Source organism: Macaca thibetana, chromosome 19, assembly GCF_024542745.1.
Source record: "Macaca thibetana thibetana isolate TM-01 chromosome 19, ASM2454274v1, whole genome shotgun sequence".
NCBI lineage: Eukaryota > Metazoa > Chordata > Mammalia > Primates > Cercopithecidae > Macaca > Macaca thibetana.
Window position 1 is genome coordinate 896,377 of NC_065596.1, and position 25,429 is coordinate 921,805.

Below are 25,429 nucleotides of genomic sequence, written 5' to 3' on the forward strand. Positions count from 1 at the left end.
GGGTCCAAGCGATTCTCTCGCCTCAGCCTCCCGACTAGCTGGGATTATAGGCATGCGCCACTATGCTCGGCTTTTTTTTTTTTTTTTTTTTTTTGAGATGGAGTCTTGCTCTGTCACCAACGTTGGAGGGCAAATGGCGCGATCTCGGCTCACTGCAACCTCCGCCTCCCGGGTTCAAGCGATTTTCCTGCGTCAGCCTCCTGAGTAGCTGGGATTACAGGACCGCGCCACCACGCCAGGCTAAGTTTTTGTATTTCTAGTAGAAACGGGGTTTTACCATGTTGGTCAGGCTGATCTTGAACTCCTGACCTCGTGATCTGCGTGCCACAGTATCCCAAAGTGCTAGGATTATAGGTGTGGGCCACTGCGCCAGGCTAATTTTTGTATTTTTAGTATAGACGGGGTTTCGCCATGTTGGCCAGGCTGGTCTCGAACTCCTGGCCTCTGGCGATCCGCCAGCCTCGTACTCTCGAAGTGCTGCGATTACAGTCGTGAACCAACGCGCCCTGCCTGCCATAAATTTTTAATAGGGGGAAACAGGAACTGGAAACGCAGCGGACTAAAGCTCTTCCCATTCACGAACCCGCACGCCGAGTCAGGATTCTCCCGACTACCCTCCCGTGGTCCCTGCACAATCCGGGAGAGACGCGGCGCTGCGGGTGCAGAGCTACCCAGAGGGCTCCAGGTCAGGGCACAGTCACTGCACAGGGAAAAGACAAGAGGCCCGGGGGCCCGGCCATCAGCGCTGCCGCCATCTTATGGCTGAAGGGGACTGAGGCCGAACTGGGCAAGGAGAACTCGGGGCGCAGTTTGCGGAGACGACTGAGGGGAGGCCCGAGTCCGCCACAGCCACTTCCCACCGGTTCCAACCAGCCCCTCCCTCTCTCTCCGGATGTCGGAGCCGCCACTCTCACCATTTCTAGGCTTCCAGGGGGACCCTGGCGTCTTAGCTGTGGATCTCCCAATACTTGCAGGTCACAGGGCCACAGAGGCTGGGCCTCTAGGAGCAGGGAGACTCAGCGCAGGGAAGACGAGACCAAGAGCTCCAGCTGCAGCGAGAGACAAAGGCCCCGCCAAATCCCGGAAGCCGCCCTGTCCGCTCCAGCTGCGTGCCTGATTGGACAGTCCCCAGCTCAGCGTCCCTGATTGGAAAACGTCTAAGGCCCGGCCGCTTCAGGCCTTGAGTGACAGAAGACTTGACCAAATGCTGGACTGAATGAAGTAAGAGTGACAGCCTAAGCTGCAGCCTTTTCAGGCAGGCCTTCCTCCCTGAGCTGAGCCAGGCCCACCCCGGAGGGTATTTGCATTTAACCTCGTGTATAAGGTTTCATGTATTTATAAATAATATACTATATGGCTATTCACAAAGGAAAAATATATAACAATAATTTTAAAACTTCAGTTTTGATGATCTTCCTGGCTTCTGGCATTTGAGCAAGCAGCCTGAGATTTTTTTTAAAAGGCAACCCCTCTGAAATAAAATATAAGCCACATGTGAATTTTAAACTTTCTAGTAGCCAACTTTAAAAAGAAACAAGAAAAAGGTGGAGTTGATGTAACAATTTAATTTACCCAATATATCCAAAATATTATCAGTTTGTGAGCAATAATGAAATATATATAAAGTTTATACATATAATATAAAGTTATATATATATAAAAACTAAATCTTTGAAACTAACTCTGTATTTTACCTTTCTAGCACATTGCAGTTTAGACCAGCGACATTCCACGCACCCAGTAGCCACACGTGGCCAATAGCTGCCATATTGAAGTGCGGCTGAGATGTCAGCTGAATGAAGGGCCTGCACATCAGAGGTGGGGGAAAGCCTCTTCCTACCAACATCTCTCCTCAGTTCCCAGGTTGGAACAGATAGTGGTCATAAAAAAAGCAGAAAGCAGCAAGAATAAGATAACCACACACAGACCACTGCTGGCCACCTGTTGCCCACCTTCCTTCCAGAGATTAGACAGTGAACAAAAACTGATGGGGTGACAGGAGAAAAAACTCTGTCTTCATATCTTTCCACAGTCTTTTTTGAGACAGTTTCGCTCTTTTTGCCCAGGCTGGAGTGCAATGGAGTGCAATGGCGCGATCTGGGCTCACCACAACCTCCACCCTGGGGGTTCAAGTGATTCTCCTACCTCAGCCTCCTAAGTAGCTGGGATTACAGGCATGCACCACCACGCCCAGCTAATCTTTTGTATTTTTAGTAGAGATGGGGTTTCTCCATGTTGGTCAAGCTGGTCTCGGACTCCCGACCTCAGGTGATCTGCCCACCCCCGCCTCCCAAAGTGCTGGAATTACAGACGTGAGCTACCGTGCTCGTCCAGGATGGAGTGCAGTGGCACGATCTGGGCTCACTGCAACTTCCACCTCCTGGGTTCAAGCAATTCCCTGCCTCAGTCTCCTGAGTAGCTAAGATTATAGGCACCCACCACTACGCCCAGCTAGTTTTTGTATTTTTAGTAGAGACGAGAGTTTCACCATCTTGGCCAGGCTAGTCTTGAACTCCTGACCTCGTGATCTGCCCACCTCGGCCTCTGAAAGTGCTGGGATTACAGGCATGAGCCCAGCCCTGTCCACAGTCTTGACCTCCTTTGTTTATATATGAAGAAAACAGATTAAAGGCAAACTTATTTTGCTATTTGATCTTGGCCCTAATGGTCAGGCTTTGTGGTGTGGGGGGGTCTGTGAGAGTATAAGGACAAATCACATGCATAAATGTCTATATGTATTTCTGCATTACTCAGCATTATCTTACAAGACATCCAACTTTATTTATTTTTATTTATTTTTGAGACGGAGTCTCACTCTGTCGCCCAGGCTGGAGTGCAGCAGCGCAATGCGATCTTGGCTCACTGCGACCTCCACCTCCCGAGTTCAAGCTATTCTCCTGCTTCTGTCTCCCCAGTAGCTGGGATTACAGGCACGTGCCACCCCGTCCAGCTAATTTTTTTGTATTTTTAGTAGAGACGGTGCTTCACCGTGTTAACCAGGATGGTCCCCTTCTCCTGACCTCGTGATCCGCCTACCTCGGCCTCCCAAAGTGAACCACCGCGCCGGGCCAAGACATCCAACTTTAAATCAGAAATAAAAAATTAGAGGCTGGGCACGGTGGTTCATGCCTGTAATCCCAGCACTTTGGGAGGCCGAGACGGGTGGATCACGAGGTCAGGAGATCGAGACCATCCTGGCTAACACGGTGAAACCCCCTCTCTACTAAAAATACAAAAAATTAGGCGGGCGTGGTGGCGGGTGCCTGTAGTCCCAGCTAATCGGGAGGCTGAGGCAGGAGAATGGCGTGAACCTGGGAGGCGGAGCTTGCAGTGAGCCGAGATGGCACCACTGCACTCCAGCCTGGGAGAGAGTGCGAGATTCCGTCTCAAAAACAAAAAAAAAAGTTTATGTGACTTACGTATAATCTTTAACAAATAAGGCAACTTTAAAATTATTGGTAAAATAGTATCAGCAATGTCTTAAATATTGTTAGCATTTCGTTAACTTTTTTTGAGATGGAGTCTCACTCTGTTGCTCAGGCTGGAGTGCAGTGGCGTGATCTGGGCTCATTGCAACCTCTGCCTCAGCCTCCCGAGTAGCTGGGATTACACGCACCTGCCACCACGCCTGGCTAATTTTTGTATTTTTAGTAGAGACGGGGTTTCACCATGTTGGCCAGGCTGGTCTTGAACTCCTGACCTTGTGATCCACCTGCCCCAGCCCCTCAAAGTGCTGAGATTACAGCTGTGAGCCACCGGGCCCAGCAACAATTTTTTAATCAAGGGGGTTTTGGCCCGGTGCAGTGGCTCATGCCTATAATCTCAGCACTTTGGGAGGCCAAGGCGGGTGGATAACTTGAGGTCAGCAGTTCGAAACCAGCCTTGACAACATGGTGAAACCCTGTCTCTACTAAAAATACCAAAAGTTGGCCAGGTATGGTGGTGCATGCCTGTAATCCCAGCTACTCAGGAAGCTGAGGGAGGAGAACAGCTTTAACCCAGGAAGCAGAGTTTGCAGTGAGCCGAGATTGCACCACTGTACTCTATCCTGGGTGACAGAGTGAGAGTCCATCTCAAAAAAAAAAAAAAAAAAAAAAAAAAAAGTGGTTTTATGATTATTCCTGCAAGAATACTCTAAGATTTGCCCTAAGGGTTATAAATGATAAAACCCAGCACAAGACAGAATAATCTTGGCTTGCGTAAGCTTGTAAAATATTGTTGGCTTGATGAAAACAGCTAAATTGCTAAATTGTGCACTTTTGGTATAAACCTAAAATTAACCTTAATTTTTTTTTTTGAGAATGGTATGAGGTTACAGATTGGTTTAAGAGTGTGCCCTTTCTTAATGATATGCATGGAAAGGCAGAACGCAATTTCAGGATACCAAAAAAACTTCCCCTAACTGGTACTTAACTAGTGAGGCTGGGGTGGAAGAGCTTTTCATTGATATGCCCCTTTAACAATTCACTTAGTTGAATCAAATAAGGTACTCTTTTTACTTTTACAAAGCCCAGATTGCTTCTCTACCATCCAAGGAGGTAAGAAGTGTTTTTTTGTTTTGAGATGGAGTCTTGCTCTGTCACCCAGGTTGGAGTGCAGTGGCTTGATCTCGCCTTACTGCAGCCTCCGCCTCCCGGGATTCTCCTGCCTCAGCCTCCCAAGTAGCTGGGATTACATGCGCTCACCTCCACACCCAGCTAATTTGTGTATTTTTAGTAGGGATGGGGTTTCACCGTTTGGGCTGGGCTGGTCTTGAACTCTTGACCTTAGGTGATCCGCCTCCCAAAGTGCTGGGATTACAGGCAGGAGCCACCATGCCCGGCCAGCTGAGAGTTTTAATGCTCTGTTACACAATTGGTTTCTCTGGCAATCAACCCTGGTCCTGAGGCTGTCCAGAAGCCTCCAGCCAGAAGTCATCTCATTAACATACAAAAGATGCTTCTCTTTTCAGACATTCCAAAGATTTTAGCTGCATATGAAGAAACTGAGACAAATTCTAGATTTTAGGGGCTGCAAATAAACTGAGACAAACTCTAAGTACTCACATTGATAAGAGCATCCAGACCTGGCTCAGCTCTAGCCCTCTCTGGAAAGCTTTGCTTTACCCACCTCCTTTTAATTACAATCTACCCCCAATAACCCTGTGGAATTCTTTATAGCAGCAGCACGTTCGGGCATTTCACATCTTTGATATAATCCTGGTGTTTGTTGTTTACTTCCTTACAGTTTTGTTCCGGGGAGCTATGTCTTGTTTACCACTATATTCCCAGTGCCAATCACAGTGCTCAGCCCATGGCAGGTGATCAATGAATAGTTGTCTAATCAAGGCACAACAGCACTGTCTGTAAAAGGGAAGCAGGAAGGATTAGGTCAGAGCACACTTTAGCTCAGCCACTTCCTACCTGGCTGACTTTGGGCAAGTTCCTAAATTTTTTCTTCTTTCAGTTACCTTGTCTGTGACACGAGGAATCATTAAACTTACCTACAGTTTTTGCTGATGAAGATTTAATGAGCAAAAATATCTAAACAGCTTTGAAACACTGGTTGGCACAGCAAGCGTGCTCCATACATCAGCTGTGTCAATGAAGAGTTAAACTCTTTAAAATATTTGAAGAAATTTATTCAGAGTCAAATATGAGTGACCATGCCCCATAACACGGCCCTCAGAAGGTCCTGAGGACATGTGGCAAAGATGTTCTTCAAAATGTTCATTACTAAGGCATCCATCTCCCATTACTTCAATGCACTTTGCTAAACAATGCATTATTTCCGAGAAGACGTCTGAATCTGTTTCTGTACCAATGGTCTTAATTAGAACATCACATAAATTGCCACATCTGTGTGAGATACTCAGGACTACAGACTCTCGCACACTCCAGGAGAAAAGGCATGGATTCTGCTGCTGCCCCTCCAACGCCATCGTGGAAATAAAATTTCAGTAAAGGAACTATCAGTTTGACAATCTGCTTGGTGTACTCCACAAAGCACAGTTAAATCAGCTATGTGCTGCAAAAGGTCACAATCTTTTTTTTTTGAGATGGAGTCTCGCTCTGTCACCGAGGCTGGAGTGCAGTGGTGCCATCTCGGCTCACTGCAATCTCCACCTCCCTGGTTCAAGCGATTCTCCTGCCTCAGCCTCCTGTGTAGCTAGAACTACAGGTGCCTGCCGCCATGCCCAGCTAATTTTTGTGTTTTAAGTAAGACAGGGTTTCACCATGTTGGCCAGGCTGGTCTTGAACTCCTGACCTCAGGTATCCACTCACCTCGGCCTCCCAAAGTGCTGTGATTACAGGCATGAGTCACTGCGCCTGGCCGAGGTCACAATTTTTCCTGTGTGCACAGACCAGGTAACAGAAGAAAATCATATCACCTGTGTGATTGGTGCAAAGACAATGTCCTCAGATGCCAGGACCCAGGCATAAAAGTTACATCACCTGGATGTTGGACCCAGCAATATGTCACAGTGGCCCAAGTAGGCAAAACAGAGACAGAAGAGTCACATAATGTCAGTGCAGGGCCCAGCAATGTCACAAAGTCTCCTGCAGGCAAAACCTAAAAGAAGAGAAAAGTGCTGGGCATAGCAATATGCTACAATGTTCCTGTAAGCAGGGACCAGGCAGAAGAGAGTCACATCACCTAGATGCTGGGCCTAGTGATATGTCAACCATCTTTTCTGTAATAAAGATCCAGGCAGGAGAAACACATCACCTGGTTGCTGGCCACAGAAATGTGCCACAATTTTCACTGTAGGCAGGGTGCAGGCAGAAGAGGAGAGTCACATCTCCTAGGTAATAACTGTGACATACCTGTGCAGAGGTATATCACAATGCCCCCTGGAGGAAGGAGCCAGGTAGGGGACTCCCCATCCCTTAGGTGTTGAGCCCAGTGTCACATCTGAGTATGTCACAATACCCAAATATGTGGGGCCTGAGAAAAAAGAGGAGAGTCACATCACCAAGATGCTAGGCCAATGGTATGTCACAATTTCCCTGTGAGCAGAGACCAGGCAGGAGAAGAGTAACATCACCATGGTTATGGGCATTCAGTTATGTCACAAAGCCCCCTGTAGTCAGGGCCCAGGAAAATAATGTTCCATCACCTGGGTGTTGAGCCCAGCAATATGTAATGATGTCTAATGTGAAACATTGTGCTGCAATATGGCACAACATGCAGGACACAGGTTGGAGAGTCACATAACATAGGTACAGGATCCAGCAATATTTGACAATACCCAAAATTTGTGGTGTCCAAAAACAAAAGTCACATCACCGAGATGCTGGGTCCAGTGATACATCACAATCTTCACTTCAGGCTGAACCAAGGCAGAAGCATCAAAGCACTCCGGTGCATAACAAAGACATATGTCACAATCACACCTGCAGGAAGGTCCAGTAATTAAAAATCCTGCACATGTCCCAGTTCTAGACATGTGAGTCACCACATTCTGTATGTTGGGTCTAAGTGTGCTAGTGACAAGCTCACCAACTGAATCTGTGCATGAGAGCTGAGAGCCTTCATCCCTTCCATGAACTGTTTGGCCCTAAGCCCAGGTAGGAGAGTCAACATGTCCCCCAGCCAATTAGGGACATGTTGACTCTCCTACCTGGGCTTAGACAGGTAGAATTCTCACTGCCTATGAACTGGATTTAGAAATAAATCACTATTTCAACTCTAGCCAGATGTTCACATATGACAGTCACAATTTTAACTGTAGACTATGTATGTGTGTGAGATTCAGGGCCTCACCAGTGGGCTCTGTCAACGTGTGAGGGTGACAATTCTAACAGTTGGCCGGGAGTGTATATGAGAACCACAATCTCACCTGTATGCTGAACCCTGTAATGACACTCTCTGTACCACAAGAGATTTATATAGTATGCAAGAAAGTGGGAATTCATTATGACCTTTGTACAAGGAGACCCAGAATCATATTCATGACTCTAGGCCTAGCCGGAACAGACAGCATCTTGGTTGGGCCGGGCGCAGTGGCTCATGCCTGTAATCCCAGCACTTTGGGAAGCCGAGGTGGGCAGATCACCTGAGGTCGGGAGTTTGAGACCAGCGTGACCAACATGGAGAAACCCCATCTCTACTAAAAATACAAAATTAGCTGGGTATGGTGGCACATGCCTGTAATCTCAGCTACTTGGGAGGCTGAGGCAAGAGAATTGCTTAGACCTCGGAGGCTGAGGTTGCAGTGGGCGGAGATCACGCCATTGCACTCTAGCCTGGGCAACAAGAACGAAACTGTCTCAAAAAAAAAAAAAAAAAAAGAGAGAGAGCATTTCTCCTATTAAATAGTGTGACGTATGAGAGTAATCATTGCATCTGTGATCTAGGTCAAGATATATTTTACAGGCCAGGCGCAGTCGCTCGCACCTGTAATCCCAGCACTTTGGGAGGTCAAGGCAGGTGCATCACCTGAGCTCAAGAGTTTGAGACCAGCCTCACCAACATTGGGAAACCCTGTCTCTACTAGAAATACAAAAATTAGCCAGGTGTGGTGGCTCACGCCTGTATTCCTAGCTACTGAGGAGGCTGAGGCAGGAGAATTGCTCGAACCCAGGAAGTGGAGGTTTCAGTGAGCCAAGTTCATGCCATTGCACTCCAGCCTGGGGGATAGAATGAAACTGTCTCAAAAAAAAAAAAAAAAAAAAAAAAAATTATTTTACAATCCTGCCTGTGAATAGGGAGAGAGGAGAGTCGCATCATTTGGGTTTTTAGCCAGGAATATGACGCAACCTTTTTTTTTTTTTTTTTGAATGGAGTTTCGCTCTTGTTGCCCTGGCTGGAGTGCAATGGCACAGTCTCAGCTGACTGTAACCTCCGCCTCCTAGGTTCAAGTACATGATTCTCATGTCTCAGCCTCCCAAGTAGCTGGGACTACAGGAACATGCCACCATGCCCAGCTAATTTTTGTAATTTTTTTTTTTTCTCCCCGAGACAGAGTCTTGCTCTGCTGCCCAGGCTGGAGTGCAGTGGCATGATCTTGGCTCACTGCAACCTCCCCCTCCCGGGTTCAAGCAATTCTCCTGCCTCAGGCTCCCGAGTAGCTGAGATTACAGGTGGCTGCCACCACACCCAACTAATTTTTGTATTTTTAGTAGAGACGGGGTTTCACCATGTCGGCCAGCTGGTCTCAAACTCCTCAGGCGATCCACCCACCTTGGTCTCCCAAAGTGCTGGGTATTACTGGCATGAGCCACCAGGCCTGGCTTGACACAACCTTTTCTGAGGGCAGAGACCAGTCAGGAGTGTGACATCACCTGAATACTCAGCCAGGAATAAGTTACAACCTTCTCCTGAAAACAGCACACAGGCAGCAGAATCACATCACCTGGGTGCTGAGCCCAGCAATCAGTAACAATGCCCTCTGTGGTCCAGGCCCAGGCAGCAGACACATATCACCTGGTACCGGGGCCAGCCAGTTTTTTCTGTGGGGCGAGTACAGGTAAAAATGGAGAGTCACATCTCCCAGGTTACTGATGCAGAGGTCTGTCACAAGGCCCTCTGTAGAAAGGGCCCAGGTGGCAGTCTCCCATTTTATAGGTGTTGGACCTAGTAATATGTCTTAACATGAAAAATATTCAGGCCTAAGCAAAAAACGAGAGTCACATAACCTGAGTGCAGGGCTTAGGAATATGTCACAATGCACCCTGTGGGCAGCTCCAAGGCTGGAAAAAAGAGTCACGTCTTGGAGGTCCAGAGTCAAACCATATGTAACAATCTCATTTGTGGGCCTGGCCAAGGCAGGAGAGTCTGATCACTAAGGTGCCCTGCAGATGCATACAATCACACCTGCAGGCAAGTCCAGGGATTAGATTAGAAATTCCAAACATGTCCAGGTTCTAAAGGTATGAAAGTCAACACCTCCTGTATGTTGGGTCTAAGTACATGAGTCGCAATGTCAACGATCGACAGAATGCGTGCAAAAGAGCCACAGTTTCTTCTGCAGACTGTATCTTCTTAGTGCGGTCACAGACTTACACGTGTGGTGACTCTTGGTCTAGAAGTCACTAACCCACCTGTGGACCAGATCCACACGAGAGGCAATTATCCAACTTTTGACAGCCTCTGTGAAATTCAGAACTTCAATAGTGGGATGTGTTTACATGGGAGAATGACAATCCTTACTGTTGCCCGGGTGTGCATTGGACAGACACTCTCTGTGTCACCTGAGGACTTTCTACAATACGTAAGATTGGTAATCCTCTGTGACCTTTCCACAGGAAGGAGCTCCAGAATCTTTCCTGTGGTTCTAAGCCCAGATATGAGAGTCAACGTCTCTCTAATTGACTGAGTCCAGATAGGAGAATCTTCACCTTCCTATGAGCTGGATTTAGAAATCAGTCACCATCCCAACTGTAGCCAGATGTTCACATATAACAGTCACGATTCCAACTGTGGACTGTGTTCACATGTGATTCAGGACCTCACTAGTGGACTCTTGTCAATGGATCAGGGTGACAACTGTAAAGGTTGGTGTGGTGTGCAGAGGAAAAATACAATCTCAGTTGTGTGCTGCACCCTGTTATGACATTCTCTGTACACACTAGGGCTTTATAGATGTGAGAGAGTACTAATTCTTTATGACTTTTGTACAGAAAGACTTTCTAATTTTCCTCAGCCTAGCTGAGGGCAACATTCTCTCTCCTATTGGCTTCTGCAAGGTATGACAGTTATCATTACATCTGCATGCTTGGCCAGATATATGTCACAATCCTACCTGTATGTAAAGAGCGAATGCAAGAGTGACATCAATTGTGTGTTGGGCCAGGGCTATGTCACAATCCTCCCTGAGGGCAGGCATCAAGCAGGAGAATCACATCACTGGGGGCTTTACCAGGGATGTTACAATCCCCTCCTGAAAGCAGGGCACAGGTAGAAGAGTGAGATCCCCTGGGTGCTGGGCCCAGATATGACAGGCACAACAACGACTGGTTGCCGGGCCCAACGATATGTCAGAATCTTCCCTGTGGGCAGAATGCAGGCAAAAATACAGGGTTTTATCTCCTGCATGATGGATGCAGAAATACATCACAAAGCTGGGCACGGTGGCTCACAACTGTAATCCTAGCATTTTGGGAGGCCTAGGCAGGTGGATCACCTGATTTCAGGAGTTCGGGACCAGGCTGATCAACATGGAGAAACTCTGTCTCTACTAAAAATAGAAAATTAGCCGGGCATGGTGGCAGATGCCTGTAATCCCAGCTATTCGGGAGGCTGAGGCAGGAGAACCGCTTGAACCCGAGAGGCAGAGGTTGTGGTGAGCCAAGGTCGCGCCACTGCATGCCAGTCTGGGCAACAAGAACAAAACTCCATCTCAAAAAAACAAAAAACCAACAAAAAAACATCACGAGGTCTCCTGTGGGAGGGACTCAGGCAGAAGCCTTCTAGCCCCTACGTGTTTGTCCCGGTTGTATGTTACAATATCCAAAATATAGCAGGTCTCAGGCAAATGAGGGGAGTCACATCACCTAGGTGCTGGGTCCGGTGATCTGTCACAATCTTTTCTTTTGGCAGGCCTTAAGCAGAAGAGAAGAGTCACATTACCTAGATAATGAATAAAGAGATGTTATAATATTTCCGTGGGAGCATCCATGCAGGGCAGTCACATCACCTTGGTGTTGGACTCAGAGACATGTTGCAACATGCAATGTATGCAGGTCCCAAGCAAAAGAGGAGAGTCATATCACCTAGGTTCTTGGTCCAGAAATATTTCACAATATTTCTGGAGGGGAGGGCCTAGGCAAAAAAGTCACATTACCTAAGTGAGAGGCCTAGAGATATGTCACAATGTCTCCTGCGGGTAGGGCTCATAAACAAGAAGAGAGTCACATAACCTAGGTGCTGGGCTCAGCTTTATGTTCCAATCATCCCAGTGGGAAGGGCCCAAGCATGAAAGAAGAGTCACATCACATAGGAGCTACGTCAAGCGATATATCACAATTGCCGCTGTGGACAAACCCCAGAAGAGGAGGCACATCATCTAGGTTATGGGTCCAAACATATATCACAGTGACTTGTGTGTGCAAGGACCAAGCAGAATAATTACATCACTGCTTGGTCCAGCGATAAATCACTCTATTCTGTGGGCATGGCCCAGGCAGTAGAGGAATGTCAAATCATGTCGGTAAAAGAGAGCATTTATCTGTGCTTTTCCCATAGGAGAGATTGCAGTGGGTCAATAGGTAGGTCACAATGCTTCCTGTGGTCAGGGTTCAGACAGAGAACTCACATCATCTTGGTGCTGGGCATAGCAGTATGTCTCAATGCCTTCCAAGGGCACAGCCAAAGCTGTAACATCACCTTAGTGTTAGGCCCAGCAATATGTCATAATCTCCTTTGTCGGCAGAACCTAGAAAAAAGAAAAGTCACATCAGCTAGGTGCTGTACCCAACAATATGTCCCAATATCCCCTGTGAGTGGAGAACAGGCAGGAATAAAAAGTCACATTTCCTGGGTGATTGGTGAAGACATATATTACAATCCCCTCTGTAGACAGGTCCAGGATGAAGCGTTACATCACCTGGGTGTTGGATTCAGCAACGTTACAATGGCCTATGTGTTTAGGGCACAAACAAAAGAGTCACATAACATACACCCAGCAATATGTCACAATACACCTGTGGGCAGCACCAAGGCAGAGGAGGAGACTCATATCACCTGGGTGCAATGCCCAGTGATGTCACAATGACCCCTATGGGCTGTATCAAGGCAGAATAGAATCACATTACCAAGGGTCTAGGTCCAGTGATATGTCACTATGAGCTGGGGCCAGGAAAGAGACAAATAACTCAGATGCTGGGCCAAGGTGTATGTCACAATTACACTTGTCGAAAGGTCTTGTGACGACACTAACAATTACACGCTTGTCCTCAGTCAAGGGATGAGAGTCAACACCTCCTGCATGTTGGGTCTAAGTACAGGGGTCACAGTCTCAGTGGTGGACTGGATTTGTGCAAGAACCTCAATTTCCTTTGCAAATTATGTGCCTTAGGCTGGGCATGGTGGCTTACACCTGTAATCCCAGCATTTTGGGAGGCCAAGGTGGGCGGATCACTAGAGGTCACGAGTTCAATACCAGCCTGACCAACATGGTGAAACCCCAGCTCTACTAAAAATACAAAAAATTAGCCAGTGGGGTGGTGGGCACTTGTAATCCCAACTACTCGGGAGAATCAGGCAGGAGAATCGCTTGAACCCAGGAGGCAGAGGTTGCAGTGAGTTGAGATCAGGCCACTGCACTCCAGCCTGGGTTACAAGAGTGAAACTTCATCTCTAAATAAATAAATAAAGCTCCATAGTGAAGTTACAGTCACAAAGGTGTGCTGAATTTTGATTAAAGAGTCACTAACCCAACTATGGACAAAATCCACAAATGAGAGTCAATTTTCCAACAATCAACTGCCTCCAAAAGTGAGGTTCAGAATCTCAAAAGTAGCGTGTGTTTATTTAAGTAAATGACAATCTTTGGTATTGACTGGGTGTGAATATGTTTCACAATCTCACCTGTGTGCTTGGCCCTGTCAGGGCACTCTCTTGTGGACTGTATATGGTGTGCATGAGAGTTGAAACCTGCTCTGAGAACTCTGCGCTGCTTTGGACCCATGATCTAATGTGACCCTAAGTCTAGGTATGAGAGTCAACATCTCTCCAATTGGCTGGCTCCAGGGAGAAGAGTCCTCAGCCACCTATGAGCTGGGTTTAGAAATGAGTCACCATCTCAACTGTGGCCACATATGATATGTGAACACACATGTTCACATATGATAGTCACAATTTTAACTGTGGACTGCATCTGTGCATGAGAATTACGACCTCATCAGTGGGCTTTTACCATGTGTGAGGATGACAATTCTAAAAATTGGCAGGGAGTGCTTCCATGAAACATGATCTAACCTGTTTGCTGGGTCCTATGATGACATGCTCTGTACACTGTACCATCCGAGTGCTTTATACAATATACGAGAGAGTGGTGATTCTCTATAACCTTCATGCAGAGAGGAGACCCGGGATGTTACTCCTTTTTCTAAGCCTAGCTGTGAGAGACAGCATCTCTTCTATTGGCTGGTATGAAGTATTAGAGTCATCATCAAACCTGTGAGCTGGGATGAGATACATGTTACCAACCAACTTGTTGGCACAAACCACTCAGGAGAGTGACATCACCTGGATGCTGGGCCAATGATATGTAATTTTTTTCCCTGAGGGCTGTGAAAAGGCAGGACAGTCACATCATCTGGGTTTTCAACCAGTGGCATGTTACAATTTTCTCCTGAAAGTTATGCACATGCAGGAGACACACATCACCTGGTGGCTGGGCCCTGCAGTGTGTCACAATCTTTCCTGAGGGCAGAGTGCAGGCAGAAAAGGCATCACATCTTTTATGTAATGGATGCAGATATATGTCACAAGAATCCCTGGGGACAGGGCTGAGGCAGGAGCCTCTCATTTTTTAGGTGTTTGGCTCAGTGAAATGCCACAATTCCCAAAATATGTGGTTGCTAGATAGAAGAGTCGCATCACCTAAGTTCTGGTTTCAGTGATATGTCACGATCTTTCCTTTTGACAGGGTTCAGCGGGGAGAGGAGTCATATCACTCAGGTGATGAACAAAAATAAATGTCCCAATAACCCATGCTCATGGTACATGTGAGAGAGCTGAATCACCCGTGTGTTGAACCCAGTGACATGTCAAAATACACAATTCATGCAGGGCCCAGGCAGGAGAAGATAGTATCTTCACCCAAGTGTCAAGCCCAGTGATACATCACAATACCTTCTGTGACAGAGTCCAAGCAGTGGGGAAGAGTCACATTACCTAGATGCTGAATCGAAAAATGTGTCACAATATCCCGGCCCGCGGGATAGTCGAAGCAGGCCCTGGAGGAGGGGGTGGGAATTTGGGGAACAAGAGATACGAGAAATGGAGACAAGACAGTGCTCTGATCAAGTCTCGTTTAACGGCGGTAATGCAGTGCCTTATATACACTTGGAGGGGAAGGGGTTGGTCCAAGGCGAAAATGATCTCATAGTGGAGGCGTGGCCAGATAGGTATTGGTTTCTCTGGTCGAACGTCATGTTGCACCTGCGCTGTCAGGTAGTAATTTTCACGGGCGCGGGAAAAATGGGTGAAGAAGAAGCAGGAAGAGCGCCATCTTTTATGAGGTATTAATACAGGGAAAAAGGTAAATCTAGGGAGGAGGTAGAAGGTGGAAATGAATAGAGCTCAGGCGTTTTTAATCGTCAGTTATTATTCGCTATGGCCGGGGCGTGCAGCTCCGGACATCACAAAAATCACTGAGCAGAGAGCCCAGGCAGGAGAGTCAAATTACCTAAATGAGGGGCTCAGAGATATGTTGCAATGACCTCTGTAGGTAGGACTCAGGAGAAACAGGAGAGTCACATTATCTAGGTGGTGAGTAAAGCTATATGACACAATCACCCAATTTGATAGACCCAGACAAAAGAAGAGAGTCACATCACATAAGTGCTGGGCCAAGTGATGTGTCACAATCCTCATTATAGACAGTTCCCAGGAAGAAAAGGAGAGTCACATCACCTAGGTGATTGGTCTAAAGATGTCACAATAAGCCGTGTGGGCTGGGATCATGAAGAAGAATCGAATCACTTGTGTGTTGAGCCTAGCGATAAGTCACTCTCTTTTCTGTGGGCATAGACCAGGCAGGGGAGGAGAGTCATAATATCTAAGTGCTGGAGCCAGAGACAGGTCACAACCTCTACTATTAGCAAAGCCCAGGTAAGAAAAGAGTCACCAGGCAGTAGCTCATGCCTGTAATCCCAGCACTTTGGGAGGCCAAAGCGGGCAGATCACCTAAGGTCAGGAGTTCGAGACCAGCCTGACCAACATGGAAGAACCCCCTCTCTACTAAAAATATAAAAAATTAGCTGGGCGTGGTGGTGGGCACCTGTAATCCCAGCTACTTGGGAGGCTGAAGCAGGAGAACTGCTTGAACCCGGGAGGCGGAGGTTGCAGTGAGCCAAGATTGTGCCACTGCACTCCAGCCTAGGCAACGGTGCAAGACTCTGTCTTAAAAAAATAAATAAATAAATAAATTTAAAAAAAAAAAAAAAAAAGCTCTACTATGTACTAAATATTTGACAAAATATTCTTTTTTTTTTTTTTTTTTTTTGAGACAGAGTTTCACTCTTGTTGCCCAGGCTGGCAGGCTGGAGTGCAATGGTATGATCTTGGCTCACTGCAACCTCTGCCCCTAGGGTTCAAGCGATTCTCCTGCCTCAGCCTCCCCAGTAGCTGAAACTACAGGCACCTGCCACCACACCCAGCTAATTTTTGTATTTTTAGTAGAGATGGGGTTTCACGATGTTGGCCAGACTGGTCTTGAACTCCTGACCTTGTGATCCACCCGCCTCAGCCTCCCAAAGTGCTGGGATTACAGGCATGAGCCACTGTGTCTGGCCCAGGGACGCATATTAAACAGCGACAAATATTATTACTTCTCATAAATTATTTTGTTGTATTGTTCATTAATATGTAAAAAATTGCTAGGATAAAATTTAGTATATAGTCAATATAGTCCAAGAAAGATTGTTGCCAGGCATGGTGGCTCATGCTTGTAATCTCAGCAATTTGGGACTCCAAAGGAGGAGGATCACTTAAATTGAGGAGTTCAGGACCAGCCTCACCAACATGGTGAAATGTCTCTATCAAAAATACAAAATTAGCCAGACTTTGTGGTGCGTACCTGCAATCCCAGCTACTCAAAAGGCTGAGACAGGAGATCACTAAAACCTGGGAGCCAGAGGTTGCAGTGAACCCAGATCGCACCACTGCACCCCATCCTGGGTGACAGATGACTCAGTCTCAAAAAGAAAACAAAGATTTTTGCCATTCTTGCTATAATGCTATAAACCTGCAAATCCTATAAAACTCTCAATTTCATATTCTCCATGAATTATTACAGGTACACACCTGTAATCCCAGCTACTCAAAAAGCTGAGACAGAAGTATTGCCACCACACTCCAGCGTGAGGAATAGGCGAGACTTTTTCTAAAAAAATAAATAAATAACAAAAAAAATAATGCAGAAACAAAAGACCAACCCCGGATCTCTTGAATGAGAATCTGCATTTCAAGAAGATCTCCAGTTCATTGTTGCACACGACACAATTTGCAAAGTATGCTTCTAAATCACTGACTTTGCTGAGAATTATACACAGCTGATTCTGGATGATTTAAAATAGCACTCAGGCTGGCGTGGGGGCTCACGCCTGTAATCCCAGCACTTTGGGAGGCCGTGGTGGGCAGATCATGAGGTCAAGAGATCAATACCATCCTGGCCAATATGGTGAAACCCTGTCTCTACTAAAAATACAAAAATTAGCTAGGTGTGCTGGCCTGCGCCTGTAGTCTCAGCTACTCGGGAGGCTGAGGCAGAAGAATGGCTTGAACCCAGGAGGCAGATGTTGCAGTGAGCCAAGATCATACCACTGCATTCCACCTGGCAACAAAACTAGACTTTGTCTCAAACAAACAAAAAAATACATAAATACAATAAATTAAAAAAATATAAAAAATTAGCCAGGCGTGGTGGTACACATGTAATCCCAGATACTCGGGAGGCTGAGGTGAGAGAATTGCCTGAACCTGGGAGGCGGAGGCTGCAGTGAGCTGAGACTGTGCCACTGCACTCCAGCCTAGGCAACAGGGCAAGACCTCGCCTCAAGAAAACCAAACAAACAAAAAAAATCACCAGGCTGACTTCTGCGTAAAATATTCCCTGATCTAGCATCTACTTTCACCACGTTCTATCCCTTCCCTTCCCAGTTTTTTTCTGACCTTGTTTTCTCTTCTTTATGAAAGTCCTTTTCTCTCTAACCTTTAAAATTCTCCAACATCTTATAGTTGGTGCTTTCCCCTTGTTGCAATACTACTTTAAAATTAAGTAAATTCATTAGCTGGGCATGATGGCAGGTGCCTGTAATCCCAGCTACTTGGGAGGTTGAGGCAGGAGAATTGCTTGAACCCAGGAGGCAGAGGTTGCAATGAGCCGAGATCGTGCCATTGGACTCCAGCCTGGGGAACTCAGCAAAATACCATTTCAAAAAAAAAAAAAAAAAAAAATTAAGCAACTTCTTGCCAAGCACAGTGGCTCACACCTGTAATTTTAGCACTTTGGGAGGCTGAGATCGGTGGATCACCTGAGGTCCAGAGTTTGAGAACAGCCTGGCCAACATGGTGAAACCCCATCTCTACTAAAAATACCAAAATTAGCCGGGCATCGGGGCGCCCGTTTGTAGTCCCAGCTACTAGGGAGGGGAGACTGTGGCGGGAAGATCGCTTGAATATGGGAGACAGAGGTTGCAGTGAGTCGAGATTGCACCACTGTACTACATCCTGGGTGAGAGAATGAGACAAAAAAATTAAGAGACTTCTTACCTAAATCTAAATTTGTCATATTTTACAAAATCTAGAAACAACCTCGGAATAACAACAACTCTATTCCCAGAAAGAGCTTCCCAACCCCACTTCTGTGCCAATCCCAACTGTATCTGCCTGTGGATTTCAAGATTTTCAGGGCTCTGCGGCTCCTCTAAGTATAAATGCTCTGTCTATGGCTATTGTGAGCAGGCTGGGACATCTGTAGAGGAGGCTCTTGGGCAGAACCAGCCGCTCCTTCAATGATCTCCCTTTACAGGCAAAACTATACTTAGCTTGGAGTCACTGAGTTCAGGCTTCTACTTACCACTCAGGGTTACTCACTTAGTTTTAAATAAGAAAATGAACAATGTATGGCCAGGCGCAGTGGCTCAATGCCTGTAATCCCACCACATTGGGAGGCCAAGGCAGGAGGATCACTTGAGGTCAGGAGTTCAAGACCATCCTGGCCAATATGGTGAAACCCTGTCTCTACTAGAAATACAAAAATTAGCTGGGCATGGTGGCATGCGCTTGTAATCCCAGCTATCCATAAGGCTGAGGCACGAGAATCCCTTGAAACCGGGAGGCACAGGTTGCCATGAGCCAAGATCACATCACTGCACTCCAGCCTGGGCGATAGAGCAAGACTCAGTCTCAAAAAAAAAAAAAAAAAAAAAAAGTCAAAAAACAAAAATGACCAATATTTCAAGAAAAGATTAAAATCACTCCAACACATAGTTTATGGAATATTTTAAGGAAATTGTAAGACTTAAATTTTCTACTATAATATAAAAAGCTTAAGTAAGGTTGGGCACAGTGGCTCACACCTGTAATCCCTGCACTTTGGGAAGCCAAAGCGGGTGGATCACCCGAGGTCAGGAGTTCAAGACCAGCCTGGCCAACATGATGGAACCCCATCTCTACTAAAATATAAAAATCAGCCGGGCATGGTGGCAGGTGCTTGCAATCCCGGCTACTCAGGAGGCTGAGGTAGGAGAATCACTTGAACCTGGGATGCAGAGGTGCAGTGAGCCGAGATTAGAATACTGCACTCCAGCCTGGGCAACAAGAGTGAAACTCCATCTCCGCCAGGCATGGTGGCTAACGCCTGTATAATCCCAGCACTTTGGGAGGCGGAGGCGGGCAGATCACAAGGTCAGGAGATCGAGACCATCCTGGCTAGCATGGTGAAACCCTGTCTCCACTAAAAATACAAAAAAAAATTAGCCGCGTGTGGTGGCGGGCACCTGTAGTCCCAGCTACTTGAAAGGCTGAGGTAGGAGAACGGCGTGAACCCGGGAGGCAGAACTTGCAGTAAGCTGAGATCACACCACTGCACTCCAGCCTGGGAGACAGAGCCCTGTCGCTCCAAAAAAAAAAAGGTTGAGAAGGAACTTTTTAACTGTTTACACACTTGTTCATTTTTATGTCATTGGGGGAGGACCCCTCAATATATTTCAGAGTCAACGGGTAACATTTTTTTTTTTAATAATTTTTTTTGAGACTGAGTCTTGCTCTGTCACCCAGGCTGCAATGCAGTGGCGTGATCTCGGCTCACTGCAATCTCCACCTCCCGGGTTCAAGCAATTCTCCTGCCTCAGCCTCCTGCGTAGCTGGGACAACAGGTGCCCGCCACCATGCCTGGCGAATTTTTGTATTTTTAGTAGACACAGGGTTTCACCATATTGGCTAGGCTGGTCTCAAACTCCAGACTTTGTGATCCATCCACCTCCACCTGCCAAAGTGCGGGGATTACAGGCATGAGGCACCATGCCCAGGTTTTTGTTTTGTTTTGTTTTTTAAGATGGAGTCCTGCTCTATTGCCCAAGCTGGAATGCAGCGGCGATCTTGGCTCACTGCAACCTCCGCCTCCTGGGCTCAAGCAATTCTCTCGCCTCAGGCTCCTGAGTATCTGGGATTACAGGCACACGCCACAATGCCCAGCTAATTTTTTGAATTTTTAGTAGAGACAGAGTTTCACCATGTTGGCCAGGCTGCAAATAATTTTTTACTCTGGGGCTGGGTGCAGTGGCTCATGCCTGTAATCCCAGCTACTCTTGAACCTGGGAGGCGGAGGTTGCAGTGAGCCGAGACTGCACCACTGCACTCTAGCCTGGGTGACAGAGTGAGATTCAGTCTCAAAAAAAAAAAAAAAAAAAAAAAAAAAAAAAAAAAAAGAGTATACTCTGCACCAGCAGCATTAACACAAAAAAAGGTTGTATTAAACCCTGACACCCACTCAAATGTCACCTCCTCTATAAAGCCCTCTTTGATTTCCCTCTATGTCAGTGGCACAATTGATCACTATTACCATTCAGCTCCTCAATACAAGTCTTTTTATTTACAAGTATTATTCTCCAGAATAAATTAATCATTTACACCTATCCATGCCAATGAACTATAAACTCCTGTAGGGCAGGTATGTCGAACCCTGTTCATCTGTGTAATCCAAATGTCTTATACATAATAGATGTCATATACAAAAAAATCAAAATGCTGTCAGGGAATTATTGGAAAAGCTACCAAATTCTTTTAAGTTCAAGTGGTATTTAGTTTTCTATTCCTGTGTTAGTTTGCTAAGAATCATGGCTTACGGCTCCATCCACATTCCTGCAAAGGATACGATCTCATTTTTTTTTATGGGTGCACAGTGGCATGGAGTATATGTACAACATTTTCTTTATCCAGTCTATCACTGATAGGCATTGAGGTTGATTCCATGTCTCTGCTATTGTGAATAGTGCTGCAATGCACATACGCATGCATGTGTCTTTATAATAGAATGATTCACATTGCTTTGGGTAAATACTCAATAATGAATTGCTGGGTCAAATGGTATTTCTGTCTTTAGGTCTTCAAGGAGTTGCCACACTGTCTTCCATAATGGTTGAACTAATTTACACTCCCACCAACAGTGCATAAGAGTTCCTTTGTGAAAAAATAATTTTAATTTTCTAAGTGGTTAGCTTTTTAGACAAATGGTATACAAGGAAATTTTCCACAGGCCTAGGCCATCCAGCTGCTCTTCTGAGAGGCTACACTCTTACTCTTCAGGCTGTCCTCTAAGAGATGATCCAGGGGATGATATTCATTAGACACTCCAAGAGATATGGCCACTGTGGGCATCTTGGGTTATCCCAGACAGTTCTGAAACTCACGACCAAGAAAAGACTAGAGGGCTGCTGTAAAGGGCCCTGTAATTTCTCCAAAGCAAACCTTCAACCCAAATATGTACTAATAAGGTGTGTGTGCCTAAGGAAGATAAAAGGCGGAGAGGCGCAGAGATTTTTTTTTTTTTTAACAGTGGAGTTCCAGAGGAACTCCCGCCTGGGCAACACGAGTGCAACTCCGTCTCAAAAAAAAAAAAAAAAAAAAAAACCTGTTTACAGACAGAAAACAAATATTTAAAAACCTGCCATTCACTGCTGTGTAAAAACATAATTAACAATTAAAACACTGTGTTTGAAATGTACAATAAAGGACAAATAGTTGATAGTGTTGTAAATTGGAGAGAGGAAGTTGTCCTCATTTCCTACATTTGAGAATGTAGGAACGAAAGTGGAAATTTATAATTTCCTGAGTTAAGCTAGGAGAAAAGGTGGATTTGAAGTCCTCTTTGCCATACATTAGTAAGTCACCGAGGAAACCAGTCCTCCTGTGGAGTGTTAAGATAATTAAAAAGCAGGAAATTAGACTGAAGTGGCTCTAGTAACCTGTGTTCATAAGTAAAAAAAAACCTAACTCGATTTCTTACAAATTACTATTTTTAAGCAGAAACAAAATTCAGGCTTAACCAATCATAAACCTGCAATTAACTTCTGATTACATAACCAGGAAATTTCCACCTGAATCATACAAATAAGATGACTACATAACTGTAACCACTCTTTGAATTTGGTTTGCCTTCTCACACGCCCTTCATAAAACCCTTTCCTTTATGCCGCTCAGGTGGGCCACATATTTGACTGGGTGCTTTCCATTTCACCAATCACTGCTCAAATAAACTCGTTAACGTTTTAACACTGACTCCCTTTAATACTTAATAGAAGAGGCTGGGCGCGGTGATTCATGCTTGTAATCTTAGCACTTTGGGAGGCCATGGCGGGCGGATCACTTGAGGCCAGAAGTTCCAGACCAGTTTCCACCATGGTGAAACCACTTCTCTACTAGAAACACAAAAATTTGCCAGGCGTGGTGGCGCAGGTCTGAATCCCTGCTTCTCGCGTGTGCTGAGGTACGGGAATCGCTTGAGCCTAGGAGGCGGAGGTCGCAGCGATCACGCCATTGCACTTCCAGCCTGGCTGACAGAGCAAGACTCCGTCTCAAACAAAATGTTTAAAAAAAGAGACTGGGAGTCTCACCTGCCGCAGCTCCTCCCACGCACACACCGAGTCAGGATTCTGCCCTGATGACCCGCCTGGCATCCCTGAACAATCCGGGAAATACTCGGGGCTGCGCGCAGAGCTGCCCAGGGAGCTCCAGACAGGGCGCCGCACAGTCGGGTCGCGGCGAGACGCCGGGGTCCCGGCTACGGGCCCAGCCGCCATCTTACGGCGAGAGGGACCTAGGGAGGAGCTGCGCCAGCGGGGACTCTGGTGGGCGACCCGGGAGCGGACTGTGGGGAGGCCGGTACCACCGCTCTCCCCTCTCGGGATGCCCAACCCCGCACACTCACCTTTTCCCATCTTCCAGGATGTCCTGGCATCTTAACTGTGCGTCTCCCAGAACCTGCAGATAACAGGGCAACAAATTGTGACAGTCACCGGGCGCTCCCGATGTGGAGGATGAAGAACAGCAGAGACCGATCCCAAGCTCTGGCGCCAGCGAGGTACAAAAGCCCCACCAAATGCCGGAAGCCACGCCCTCCTCTCCAACTGGGCGACTCCCGCGCCAGCGCCACTGATTGGATAAAGCATCAGCACTCTCTCCATACCACCCCCCTCCTCTCAGCATTAGTGCATTTTACGGATAGGAAAACAGGCTGAAGTAGGTAGGGTAACGTGCACAGGGAATTACAGCTAATTAAGAAGTGAGCTGAGACTTGAGATGCACTTGCTCTTTCCCTTACCTGGGTCGGCTTGTATAATGCATCTTATTTACTACTTAAGGGTAAGAAAAGAACATTTGGACTGTGGTTTGTTTGTTTTGTTTTGTTTTGGTACCTAGTTTCGCTCTTATTACTCCAGGCTGGAGTGCAATGGTGCGATCTTGGCTCACTGCAATCTCCGTCTCCCGGGTTCAAGCGATTCTCCTGCCTCACTGCCTCAGCCTCCCGAGTAACTGAGATTGCAGGCATGTCCTGCTACTTTTTTTTTTTTTTTTTTTTTGAGACGGAGTCTCGCTCTGTCGCCCCGGCTGGAGTGCAGTGGCCGGATCTCAGCTCACTGCAAGCTCCGCCTCCCGGGTTTACGCCATTCTCCTGCCTCAGCCTCCCGAGTGGCTGGGACTACAGGCGCCCGCCTGCTCGCCCGGCTAGTTTTTTGTATTTTTTTTTTTAGTAAAGACGGGGTTTCACCCTGTTAGCCAGGATGGTCTCGATCTCCTGACCTCGTGATCCCCCCGTCTCGGCCTCCCAAAGTGCTGGGATTACAGGCTTGAGCCACCGCGCCCGGCCTACTTTTTGTATTTTTAATAGAGACCGGGTTTTGCTGTGTTGGCCAGGCTGATCTCGAACTCCTCACCTCAGGTGATTTGTCCGCCTCAGCCTCCCAAAGTGCTCAGATTACAGGCGTGAGCCACCGTGACCGGTCCATTTGGACATTTCTTTAACAACTTTTTAATCATTTTGATAATGCAGGAAAGACCTTCATCCCATCCCTGGACCCCTCTCTCACCATGCTGTACCACACTGCTGACCACATCGTGGGATGACCATTAGGAATGGGGTGGGGGTGGGGGACAGCTGAGGCTGAGAATGGTTAAGAAAGAATTATGTTACCCCAATTTGTTCATCTTAGAAAGGCTCCTCAATTATTCCGTGTGAAGTGGCTATTCCAGGGTAACTGTGCCCTGACTGCGCTGCATCTCAGTCTGACTTCTCTTTTTTAAAATCACTGGATTACTCTCACTAACGGGGGTATTTCATTTTCTATTTGAAAATGGCCAACTGTCCTTTGTGGGTGTCCTGATTTGATTTGCTAGTTTAGACCCTGGTGGTAGGAGTGAGGAAATATTGAGACACATCAGAACACCTTATTCTCAGTTAGAGAATATACAGGAATTTCTTAACATCTAACGGTTTTCTCAATACCCATTATATTTAACAGTGATAGCTTACAGGGCAGGAAGGGGACACAGAGGACACAATCTTAGAAGTTAATTAGGTCATACAATTTTTTGTTTTGCTTTGTTTTTGGAGACAAGGTCTCACTTTAGTGCCCAGGCTGAAGTGCAGTGGCACAACCATAGCTCATAATTCGGTTGTAACAGTTCTTTAAAAAATATTTTTGGCTGGGTTTGATGGCCAACACCTGTAATCGAAACACTTTGGAAGACCATGGTGGAATGATTGCTTAAGCCCAGGAGTTCAAGACCAGTCTGGGCAATGTAGTGAGACTCAGTCTCTAGAAAAATTTTAAAAATTGGCCTTGTATGATGTTGCATGCCTATAGTCCAAGCTACTCGAGAGGCTGAGGTGGAAGGATCACTGGAGGTTGAGGCTGCAGTGACCTATCATTCGGCCTCTACACTCCAGCCTGGGTGACAGAGTGAGACCTGTATGTGTACACACACACATACACACATACATATATACACACACACACATATACACCCTATATATATAATCAAAATAATATATGTTTAAAGAAATTTAAGCACAGAAAAAAAGTGAAAGACCATTGTGGGGAATGTGATAAAAGGTGAGTGTGGCTCCTACAGTTCAGTGAGATTTGTTTTTCCATCTTGAGGAACTGCCCTCCCACACTGAAACTACAACCCAGAACATGGCAATTCTCACACGGTTTATACTTTGCCCAAACACAGCCGAAGGAGGCCAACATCGTCGTTTGTGACATGGAAGTCT

At 46.4% G+C, this 25,429-nt stretch overlaps 1 protein-coding gene and 1 long non-coding RNA gene across 5 annotated transcripts in view; both read right to left on the bottom strand.

The window, feature by feature from the left end:
- LOC126942223 (zinc finger protein 724) overlaps positions 1–25,429 on the bottom strand; it is a 715,842-nt gene that overhangs the window by 389,184 nt on the left and 301,229 nt on the right. For 3 of the 4 annotated variants that reach the window (XR_007721532.1, XM_050769577.1, XM_050769575.1), the window contains exon 1: positions 915–2,672. The exons of the other annotated variant lie outside the window; for it this stretch is intronic. Coding sequence is in view for 1 of the 3 variants with exons in the window: in XM_050769575.1 (XP_050625532.1) it covers positions 915–917 (3 nt within the window). In the remaining 2 variants the exon portion in view is untranslated. Of the gene's footprint in view, positions 1–914; positions 2,673–25,429 lie in introns of those variants that run through there. 4 annotated transcript variants of the gene reach the window in all.
- LOC126942401 (uncharacterized) lies at positions 2,675–23,275 on the bottom strand. The gene is made up of 3 exons (XR_007721542.1): positions 23,081–23,275; positions 12,239–12,358; positions 2,675–11,553 (listed from the first exon to the last, which is right to left on the bottom strand). It is a non-coding gene; the product is annotated as an uncharacterized LOC126942401 (long non-coding RNA).